The 12,500-nt window shown below is 37.1% G+C and overlaps 1 protein-coding gene across 1 annotated transcript in view; it reads right to left on the bottom strand.

Annotated features, from left to right (window-relative positions):
* Positions 1 to 12,500, bottom strand: part of LOC106874346 (uncharacterized) — a 96,595-nt gene that overhangs the window by 2,635 nt on the left and 81,460 nt on the right. The window contains exons 9-13 of the mRNA XM_089338537.1: positions 10,142 to 10,325; positions 6,821 to 6,946; positions 3,287 to 3,450; positions 1,550 to 2,780; positions 391 to 529 (exon numbers count right to left, since the gene is read on the bottom strand). Coding sequence (XP_089194663.1) covers positions 391 to 529; positions 1,550 to 2,780; positions 3,287 to 3,450; positions 6,821 to 6,946; positions 10,142 to 10,325 — 1,844 coding nt within the window. The remainder of the gene's footprint in view (positions 1 to 390; positions 530 to 1,549; positions 2,781 to 3,286; positions 3,451 to 6,820; positions 6,947 to 10,141; positions 10,326 to 12,500) is intronic.

The raw sequence follows: 12,500 nt of genomic DNA, 5'->3' as shown, positions 1-12,500 counted from the left end.
TGATTGCCGAAACATCAATAGCATTTTGTCTTACATATTATATTTAAGATGAATTAATCAAAATGACATGACTGTGCATCTACATGTATCTTATGGGTGATAGATTATATTTTATTCATGCATGTAGTAATACTTCCACATGTTGCATAAACGACGAACAAATTTTCACTGGAAGATGGTTTGTGTTGACAACAAAGTTGTGTGCCACAAGGAGGATGTGATTTCTTATGTTTCAAGCTAAGACTTTGAGAAAAGGAACGAAGAGAGTTTATTTAATCTCGCTCTTTATTGTGATGCAAGCGGAAAACTGATTTCTTTCGAGTAAACGAAATAAATCTGAAGAGCAGCCACAAAGTTTCTTCGCTTATATATGAATTTCAATCTTCTCACCTGTAGAGTGTCATCTGTCCCATTGGTATATTGTACGGATTATAGTTGTCGTGGTGATGTTCTTTCTTTCCATGAACTTGCAAACATTCTTCAGTGATAGCATGTTCATACGCATCGTCATCCATGCCATAGTATTTACCTGTGAAAATTGGGTGACAAACGAATAAATACATAAATAACCACAAACAATTAATTAAAGCAGACGATGCCTTGTCGTCTGGCATTAAAGCAGGCGATACCTGGTCGTCCAACATTTTTAGCAGACGATACGTGGTCGGTTAACATCAAAGCAGACGATACCTGATCGGTCAACATTTAAACAGACATCTTACGTATCAACTTTAAAACTTTTCATTAATCAAAACAAAATTAACAACCAACAAATCAAGGATTAACTATTTTGTTAACTAAATACATCAGTAGACTTCCGGTTGACTTTTCAAATAGACAAATACCTCCTTGTTACAGAGACAGGTCACTGATATTTTCTCAGCTTCAAGAAAAGTCATTCTTTATTGTGGTTTCTTGGAACCTAATATAAACTACACTATTTTTATATCTGCATTGTGTGTTTTTTTTAATATTTATTCAGCTGTTAAATCATTTAACAGTTTTATTTGTCCGCTTGTGTCTGCAGTGAGTAGTAAAACCGTTTTATTTGTATTTTTAAAAATAAAACACAGCAGAGTCCGAGGAGAGCGGTGGAGAATGCGTCGGTAAAAATTATACAATGAATATCACGAGTTTGGAAAAATTCGTATGGAGAAAGGAAAAAGGAATGTGACGTTTAGAGACTAACGTTTTTTCTGAGAGAAGAGTTTTGTTGATATATTTAATCCGTATCTAATGCAAATAATTCAGTTCTGTCTCTGAATTAAAACATTTAATTTTATGTACCTCAATGTAATTAATTTCCATTAATTTCCATGAGGAAATAGGCAGAAAATCGCTTAGAAATGTCAGAGGAAAATGTCTGGGAAATAAGGGTTGAGTGAACAGTTTAGTGCACGGTTTGAGGTGAGATGGATTGAATAAGAGTAGAGGAGCTAACAGATTACTGACAAGGCATTTTATCAGATGCTATGACTATTCCACCAATCCAGGAACCTTAATCAATAATGAGAAATTGTTAAAAAACAAAACATTTTATTTTACTTACTCGTCTGATCAAAACGTATGCTTTGGTCATCCATTCTCTGTTGTATACACTTTTTGTCTTGTGGTAAAATAATTCTCGTTTCTGCTGGGTAAAACCAATAGGTAGCAAATACAATATCGATGGAATGGTTGAAGTCTGGGTGGTTTGGAGGTAAATTAGACGGAACCAAAGAACCAGTTGATATAAGTCTCATCAGACCTTTCGTATCATGTGGACCAATATGGCGCCGATTTCGTTTTAAAGAAAACAATTTTTTCAAATTTTCTACAATTTTACTTTCTGAGTATTTCTCATTTTGCTTCTTTGAACGAATTTCTCTGGTGATTCTTCGTTTTTCTCGCAGTGTGCTTTCTTGTTGGGAAACATTTTGTTCATTCGTAGATGTTTTAATGTCTTTTACTTGTTTAGCGATTGCTCTTTTACGCCTCATAATTATATTAGACAGTTCTTGTAACGTTTGTTCGCCACTAATGTTGTTTTCAGCTGTTGAAGGACGGATATTTTTCTGCGAGCGCTTCCATGCGCCATCTGGTGTAATGTCAGATTGGGTGCTTCTTTTCGGTTGTCTTTCAATTCGTTTTTGCCGCATTCTGCCGTAATTGTATCGATCTGTATCACTGTATTGGTTTCTATAATTTCTGTAACGATTTTTGTTCGAATTTTGTCGCAGTTCACCTTGACGGATTCCAGTATCGTCTTGACCATTTTGAGAGTTTTGCTGGTATGGATATAAAGAATAATCTTGTGAGTCCTGAGAATAGTCCCTCGAAGAATCCAACCCCGTATAGCCAGCACCAGCACCAGCACCACCACCACCACCACCACCACCACCAGCACCAGCACCACCACCTCCACCACCACCATCATCACCACCACCACCACCATCAGCAGTGTCGTAAAAGTCACCAAATTGTGAAGAATCGACATTAGCACGGTCGCCATTGCCACCATTAGCATCGTTGATAATTCTTCGATTATTGGTAGGCCTAGAATTGCTACTCATTCTGGTATCGATCCCGCGACCCAAGAAATAACCTCGGTCTCCTCCCAGGGCCCGAGCTGCATCAATGTTTTTATTGTTGTTATAATATCTACTTCCTTTTTGCTGCGATGACTTCCGTTGGTTATCGACATTACCCTTTTTCGGGGCAGACCCACTCTCACCGCTCTTACCGTATTGTTTCCTGGCCGATTCTTTACTGATTGGTCCATATTCATTGATGATTCTCTGCTGCAAGAGTCAAATAGATTAAAATTGGTGAGTCATGCAGAATCCGCCAAATATAACAGAAATTTGTTAAATAATAGAGCAAATCTCTCATATATTCTATCATTTTTATTATCATTTTATCAATTATTCTTTTACTTGTTTCAGCCAATGGATTGTGCTGCAGCACCACCTTCAAAGGTTTTAGTTGAACGAGTCAATCCAAGTATACACACTCACACATATTTTGGCTGAATGGACAGACCGGGTGTACGTAGCTATGTGTGAATATACCACCATGTTGTCACACTTAAACCTTTGTTATCCCACCAACTATTCTGTTGCCCCACATCTTTTCTATGTTAATATTTTAATTAGTCATCCCTAAATTAAACTGTATTAAGTTTCCTTACACATTTTCATCTCCCCTAAACGTCAAGTGCGAGATAACGATCTTGGATCGATTCGAACGTAGAACTGCGAAGTTTGCACAATGCAGTATTAACGCTGTGCCTACCAAACTAACCTACCTTTTCGGCCACTTTCATCTGATCTTCTTCACCAAAGTTCACAGGAACAGTGAGTGAAAGATAATAGAGATAGTCGTCCAGATACTCTGGGGAGTTGCTGATGAACTTCACAACCTCCTCTGTCGTGTTAACCCACGCTTTGTGCTCGTCTTTGTTTCGTTCTTCTGTTAACCAAAGATAAACAAACGAAAGTACATCAAAGTAAGTAAACCTGTTGTTTATCCAAATGGTACTGACAGTGACTTCGAAGTTTCGGCCAGCTAAGTCATCACAGTCCGACGTTAGCTTAGCTGGCCCAATCTTCGAAGTCACTGTCAATACAAAATAAAAAGTTATTTGAAGGCAGTGATATAGAAGAGGAGAGTTTAAAATATAATTTAAGTATGGTGAGGTTAAAGGCAGAGAGAGAGAGAGAGAGAGAGAGAGAGAGAGAGAATGTGTGTTTGTCTGAGAGAGAGGAGGCAGAGAGAGATGGAGAGAGAGAGATGATGATGGTGGTGGTAGTGGTGGTGGTGGTGAGTAAATAAGTGAAGAGTATGCTTTTTTTTAACTGAGCTAATTTTTTTTAATATCACCTATCACTTAACGCATGCGCATAAGTGCTATCCGTGAAATATTCACGCTTATTTACGAGGCAGGTATATGCAATTTAACTAAAGGTTGCATCTTATGTACGCGATATTTTTTTCTTTGTTTCTTTATGGGAAAAATGGAAAAATAAGACTGAATATTTATTTTATGAGCGCTGTGTATTAAATCTATAAAATTGTGCATAAAGTATATGTAAAGTGTCTATATAAAACGCTTTAACTGGTCATCGTATTCCAATTTCTTTCAGTTATCAGTGAGTAGATGAGCGACTATCTTTCCATACAGACACAATACATGAGGATATGCTTTCAGGTTTTTTTGGATAAAGTTTTCAGAAATAACCCACTGGGTTTACCATTAATTCCATGAAATATTCATGGATCCCGCTAGTATTTATATATAGACTTTACTATTTCATACGATAAATTTTTATAATTTGCTGATTTTTAAATATTTTATGTATTTGTTAAGAGAAAATAAGGAGTTTTCCATGCCCTTTAAAGGTCCCCCGAGACGGAGGAGACGAATAGAGAGGGTTCTTTCTACATCACGTGATATCTGAATGTCATAGAATGGTTTATCACTCACGCGCGCCCGGACGTGTGTGTAGCTAACTAGTTAAGTGGATAGATGGGTATAGACATCTATCTTTTACATGTTTCAGGCATTCGGTTGCGGGCATGCTAGGGCATTACCTGAAAGAATTTTAGTCGACAGAATCGATCCCTGTACTTATTTAAATTTTTTTAAAAACCCTGGTACTTATCTATCGGTCCCATTTGCTAAGTTACAGGAGCATAAACAAACCAAAAACTCAATTATGAGTCAACATCTTCCGATAGCAGAAACAGCTGTAAGGTGATGGAGTTCATAACATAACCGTTTTTACCTTCGTCATCTCAATTTCTTATACATAAACATGCGTGTGTATGTGTGCCTGTGTATACATACATACATACATGCATACATACATACATACATACATACATATATATATATATATATAAATGCTTTCTGATCCCTTAATTATGTTTATAAATATATATATATATATATATATATATATATATATATGTATATATATTCACTCATACATACATATATATATATATATATATATATATATATATATACATATCTATATACACACATACACACCCACAATCAAGCAGAGTATAATTGTAGCGATTATTATTATTATTATTATTATTATTATTATTATTATTATTATTATTATCTTTATCATCATTATTATTATTATTATTATTATTATTATTATTAATAATAATAATAATAATAATAGTATTGTTGTTGTTTCTTTCATTGTTGTGACCAACAATGTTGCTCTTGTTGTTTCTGTTGTCAGTGTTATTGTGAATGACGTCATGGACAAAAACATTGACTGTCAACCGTTGCTATGGTGTAAACACGTAACCATAGCAACAACTGCAGCCACTGATCTAGAAACACTACAAATTGCTGTTGGAGTCTTTTTTTTTATGTAATATTGTACAATGCTGGTGGAGGCGGCGGCGGAGGGGGAGGAAGAGGCTGTGGTGATGGGGAGGGGGTAATGGTTGTGATGATAAACGTGGTGGGACGCGCGAATTGTAGTTGTGATGACGGTGGTGGTGGTGGTGGTGGTGGTGGTGGTGGTGTTGAAGGTAGCAGTGAACGTGGTAACGATGGTGTTGGTGATGGCGGTAGTGGTGATGATTATAGTTGTGGCGATAGCGGCGCCGGTGATGCGGGTGATGCTGGGGGGATGGTGGGGGTAGTGGTGTTGCTGCTGCTGGTAGTGGCTTTGGCAGAAGTATTGTGGTAGTGGTGATTGCAGTGGTGGTGGTCATGGTGGTGATGGAAGTGTATGCGAAGGTGGAGGCGAAGTAGAAAGTGAGATTGTGATCGGTGGGGATGGTGGTGGTGGGGATGGTGGTGGTGGTGGTGGTGGTTCTCATACCTTTCGAGGTTTCTCTTTGCAATCACGAAGTTACTGTTTCGATTCCACCTGATGGCATTTTGGAGCAAGGATCATCTACCATCTCCTCGGATTAACCCGAGTATTGTGGCTGAAACTTTGGACTCGGAAACTGTGTGGAATCCTTCCGGATGGGTTCTACCTTTAACTAATAGGGTCATTTTAGTCTGTCGCTATGTCACTCTGTTCCTGTTCGGGACTTATTTTAAAGGTACACGTCTCTGAGGAATACTCAGCTACCTTCACATTAATCCTGCTTATTAAGCATTTGTCCTCGTCGGAACCGACAGATTTCCACTAAACCACGGCATTTAAAGGGAAGGAGTGACGGCGTTTAAGGGTTGGGGCAGGGAGGGGTTTAAGAGCGAGCAGTGATCGTGTTTAGGAGGGGGGAACTGATGATCGGTAGGAGGGGGAACTGATGATCGGTAGGAGGGGGAACTGATGATCGGTAGGAGGGGGGATAAAGGTGTTTAAGAAGGGGTATCGATGGTGTTTAGTGGTGGGGTGGGCATTGGTGGTATTTAGGAGAGAGTCGTGATGTGTTTAGGACGGGCTTTTGACTGGACTGAATGGAGATAATGGACGAGGTAAAGTGTTTAAAGGAAAGAAGTGTTTAGGGTGAAACTGGGATTAAAAGTGAGTGGTGACGATGTTTAGGTAAAGTTGGTGTTTAGTGGGGGTGGGGTAATGATATTATTTAATGGGGTAATAATCGACGTAGTTTTGGGAGAGGAATGGTGTTTAAAAAGGAGAACTGGTATTTAAGTGAGGTAAAGATGGCATTTAAGAGTTGGGAATGGAAGAATTTTAGAGAGGTTAATGAAGATTTTTCATAGGGGTTTAACTGTGGGGGCAACGATGCTGTTTGAGAGATCATAATAATAATGTTTAAGTTATAGTAATGACATAATGCTTAGAGGCAGTGACGGGAGCGGTAAGGGCCGAGCCCGAAGCTGACCTACCTGAGTAATAGAGTGTCTTTCCCGGGGCCTTGATATGTTGACTCGTGGCGTACAACTTGGCATAACCTTTCGTTTTGAATCGCATTCGACAGAAATCTGCTCGGCTCTTTTTGTGAACGTTAGTTCCTGAAACAATAGATAGACTTATTTGATAAGCTTTAGCATATATAAATAAACAAATAAGTATATGGATATATATATATATATATATATATATATATATATATATATATATATATATATATATATATATATATATATATCCAAGCATACAACGGTTTAGATCCATATCAATTAACGATACTGGAAATTCCTCATGAGTATATGTACTAGTGCTTATTGTTGGTTCTTCTCTGATCATTAGTACCTTACCATTCTGAAATTGGCATTGGTCGCTATAGATGTTTCCATCTTTTCGATATAGGAAAAAATATTTAACATATATATATATATATATATATATATATATATATATATATATATATATAACATATATATGTACACACACACGCGGACACATACACCTGCATACAAGCATACATATATATACACACAAATCTGTATTGGTTTGTCTGATCTGCCTGGATAGTGGAGTGGTGTAGCAGGTGGTGGAGAAGTGGCCGGTAGGGGTGTTGATGGAGGTATGACAGTAATTGGTGATGTGGTAGTGTGGGGGCGAGGGTGGTGTTCTGAACGATGATCTTCAAGTCGGAACAATAATGGTTCAATATATACATAAGTGTATATATGTATGTGTGTACGCGCATATATTACGCGATTATTGCCCCATGTTATAAAAATGTATATATACGCATATGTATTTATGTGTGTGTGTGTTTGTGTGTGTATGTACGTCTGTCTGTGTGTAGGTTTTTATGTGTGTGACATCATCTATACAAAAACATTCGTCTATATGAACGTCTACCGATTTTCATAAAAACACACTCAAACACACATATATAGTTACGTATGTTTGTTTGTTTCTATGTATATATATACATAATATGCACATAATCATATATATGTATAAATACACATACATATATATGAAAGCAAACACACACAAACATGCGTATGAAAGACACACATACAAGTTATACATTTATATACGGCCATACATGCTTATATTGCGATATTCAAGTAGAAGGCAATACTTTTGACATTTGGGAATGGAATAATTGCTAATAGAAATGGTAAAATATATTAATAAAGTCACTGTATCTCTCTCTCTCTCTCTCTCACCCCCTCTTTCTGTATCTTTCTTTCTCTTTCTCTCTTTCTCTCTTTCTCTCTATCTCTCTTTCTCCCCTCCATTATAATGATCGATGTTTTACACAGAACCTACCTCTGTTGCCCTTCCATGGTGACATGAATAGCAATCGTGATCGTCTCTCTCTCTCTCTCTCACACACACACACACACACACATATAGATGCACGTTGATATGTACAGATACATAGACATAGAGACAGACAGACGGATAGACAGACGAACAGACAGATATGGCAGATAGATAGTTTACATACACATGCACACACATAGATGCACACACGCACACATAAAGAAATGGCTTCGTAGGCATAACATTTTTAATACCATTTTTCTCGAATAAATAAATAAATGACGATCGAAATCAGAAGTCACGTGGTTGTTATTGCCTGTGTACTTTGAATCTATCGTAGCGTTCATGTATCATAGCGTCCCTTCATGAATGTCTTACCGTTCGTATAATTTTCGCCGTAGTAGATGGTTAAGGCAGAGAGACGAGTGAAAATTAAATAACAGAAAATAATAAGGAGAGAAAAAGAAGGATGACAAAAACTGCGAATTTGAGTGAAAAATGAATATAGGATAAAATAACATAAAATAAAATAAAGAGAAACGAAAGCAATTACATCAGAAATAAATGAACGTGAACGGAATAATTAATTATTGGATGAGATCTTTAGTGATTATTGTTGAGATGTCATGCTAAAGATGGCTTAAGCTTGTCCAATGATATGTGATCAATTGATAGAATATGGCGGCTTAGAATATAAAGTAGGAAAGATAACGGGGGCGGGTAGAATTAGATGACGACTGCTCGACTATCCGGCTGGAGGAGATTTTTTATTACCTCCCTTGACGGCCTCGGTTTAAATCTCACCAGGTGCCACCTTGTCTGGTTCGATACAGCAAAAATGGTGAGATTAATCTTTGCAATTTTTTTTCGTCTTTATGATGCATAGTTGTGTGGTTACGAAGTTCGGTTCACAGTTACGTGGTTTTAGGTTCACTCCCATTACGCGGTATCTTCGCAACAAGTGTCTTTTACAAATGTTCTGACCATTCACTTCTGAGCGAATTTAGTACACATTCCCTGGTTCGCATTCCCTTTTTTTTTTTTACTCTTAATTGTTAAATCCGATGAAGGTAAGACATTCTTGATCCTTTTAGATAAACATTTCCGGTTAATCATTGATACAGGAAAATTTTCAATAATTATTCTGTGAAAATCAGTTACAATTGTAGTCACAAGATAAATACTCATCATCAAAAAGCTGTTAAATGTGACAAATCAGGATGTTCGTCATGTAAGAAGCCTGACACTCGCTCCTTAGATTAGGCAGCAACATAAAATGGGTTGCGAAGCTCAAGTTATCTTACCCATGTCAAATCATTCAGTTAAGAATTATTCTCATGATACAACAATCGATTCTTCATCGCCAGAAAATTCACATTCAGTGCCGCACAAAAGTCTTCGGCCACTTTAAACTATTGTAAATTTCTACTAATTGCCAACTTATAAATGGATGTTTCGCAATGCGTTTTTTACAGATGAAACATTGGCCCTATTGGATTCATTTCCATACCTAATCATTATATTTTATAGCAGGGATTCTGAATAAGAGGGGAAGATGCGAGACGATCACCAAAAGTGGCTGTGCAAAAGTTTTCGCTTTTCTGAAGGTCTTCTGACAAAATCTCGCTCAATAGAAAGAGAAACGATCCACGTTACACGACGAAAACAGTGACGTTTGGGGGTAAGAGTCTGATGCTTCGATGATACATAAAAAGTGATGGTTCAAGAAAGTTGGTTAAAATTGACGGTAACTTGAATAGTGCTAAATACATCCAGTTGCTGAAGGACAATTTGATACCAGACTTGGATGAAGGTGAGATTTTTTAGCATGACGGAGCTCCATGTCATAGATCGCGTGCAACACAACAGAGTCTGGCTGATATATAATGTATGTGTGTGTGTGTGTGTGTGTGTGTGTGTGTGTGTGTGTGTGTGTGTGTGTGTGTGTGTGTATGTGTGTGTGTGTGTGACGTACCTACCTTTTACAAAGGAGAATTCCGTTCTTTCGCCTTCGTGTCCCAAGCAGTCAGCCACCCAGAACAGAAAGAGGTCGTTACCGAACCCTTCCATACTGATCGTCAAGGGAGAAGAAATGGCACCGACTGTGTCTTTAATGGCGGGACTAATCAATGGCTTCCCCGTGCGTCCATCCAGAATTGTCGTCTGCAACATAGAATTGAAGAATGTAACATGGTCAATGACCAACACACACCACACACACACACACACACACACACACACACACACACACACACACACACACACACCACTGCACACCACACACGCGCACAAGCTATTGTAGGACATGGTCCTCATTCTAGACGGAATAGCTGCGATCTTTAGAACAATGCAGTTCGGGGGCTGATATAGCGTTCGATGTCAAAATTCGGTGCCAACCTCTCCAGGACCATTCATAGATATATCACTGATTATCTCTCCCGTATTCATTCCAGGGAACGAAGCCGAAGCCCTTTCAATCTTCCCCAGTAACTCAGCTGTTCCATTGATGGAATCCTCCTGGTGTAACACCGCTGAACTACCTCAAGTTCCACCATTAATTTGACACAGTGGGGCAGCCACAGTTAAGAGCGGTAGTCCAAACGGCTGAAGACAAATGTCCTCCATATATTCTCACAGAGCTTGGAAAACAAAATACGTTTTGATGAGAGAACATGGCGGCTGAGAATGGTTAGGAGAATATGCTGTTCTCTCTATTGCTGGGAATATATTTGTTATTGTTTGTAAGAAGCAACAAAAAAAATAAGCTTCCATGATTTTAGTTCGCACGAAACAACTATTTAATAAGATCTACACACAGCTTTTGCTCATTAATTTATGATATACAAGTACACACAAGCAAACTTATTCTTGTTTTTGTCTCCTCGTTTTATTCCTTCGGTTGGTCGCCATGACAAGTAATATTTGTACACGCTTCTCTCGAAACACACAAGCAGACATTTAATGGCTTGTCCTTATCCACCTATTCACCCCTTTCCACCCCCATTACTTTATCCCTCACTTAATCTCTCGTATATTATATGTATGTATGTATGTATGTAGGTATGTATGTATATATGTATGTATGTATGTATGTATGTATGTATGTATGTATGTATATGTATATCTTGTACACTATCGCACACATTTAGAAATAAACACATACGTTTATATATACATACATACATACATACATACATACATATATATATATATATATATATATATATATATATATATATATATATATATGCGTCTTTATCATCTATCTGTTTGCCTGATGAACAATTAATGGCTAAATAGATAGAAACCCGCCCCTACATGTGTGTATGTGTACGTGTGAGTGTGTGTAAATGCATATATGTATGGATTTGTAGACATATACAGAAGTCTATGTTGTATATATAATATAAATCTCTAAATCTCTGTGTCTATATATATATGTATAATATATTACATATTATATGAACATATATATATATATATATATATATATATATATATATATATAAATGCGTATGTGTGCGTATATGAATGTGTGTATGCGCGTCCTGCATACATGCTGCTTTGTGCATGAATATATACACACGCACACACACATACACACATATGCACATATTTATGCATGCACACCTACTCTAAATCCTTTTCCGTGGAATACATATTAAAAGTACCTTCAGCATCAATATACCACAAAATAATATTTTCTATCGCATCTCGCTCGCTTCATGTCCTCATTATTTTTTCCTCCATTTTGTTTTTCTCCATACACCCAAAACCATTTTTCCTTTTACAGATACAATAAAACTATACTTGTGGTTGGGATGTAGCGGGCCCAGAGGTGAGCTCTTTATCCTGCCGTCAATCTGGACGCCATTTTTTAAACATGCAGTCTATGTACTCCTGATAAAGCTGATAAGAGTTTATCGTATGACTATATATTCAAATGGACATCATACATATTCATTCAGAGTGTGTCCATGGCTCGAAAGCTCCTCACGGAGTCCACCATTTCTCAGGTTACCAGGTCAGTATTGTTCTCGTTCGTGATTAAACGATGCATGTATTTATCATTTTCAGATAGGTGGATGTATATACGTACACATGCATATATATATATATATATATATACATAGATACATACATACATACATACATATACACATAGACATATATCGAGAGAGATGAGGAGAGAGAAAGAAAGAGAGAGAAATAGACAAACAGCTTGATGTATAGATAAATACATGCATATATATATATATATATATATATATATATATATATATATATATATGTATGTATATGTATGTATATATACATATACGTATACACACACACACA

Source organism: Octopus bimaculoides, chromosome 20, assembly GCF_046866305.1.
Source record: "Octopus bimaculoides isolate indiv1 chromosome 20, ASM4686630v1, whole genome shotgun sequence".
NCBI classification, from domain to species: domain Eukaryota; kingdom Metazoa; phylum Mollusca; class Cephalopoda; order Octopoda; family Octopodidae; genus Octopus; species Octopus bimaculoides.
Note: the sequence above shows the minus strand (reverse complement) of the source record. Positions and strands in the feature narration are given on the sequence as shown.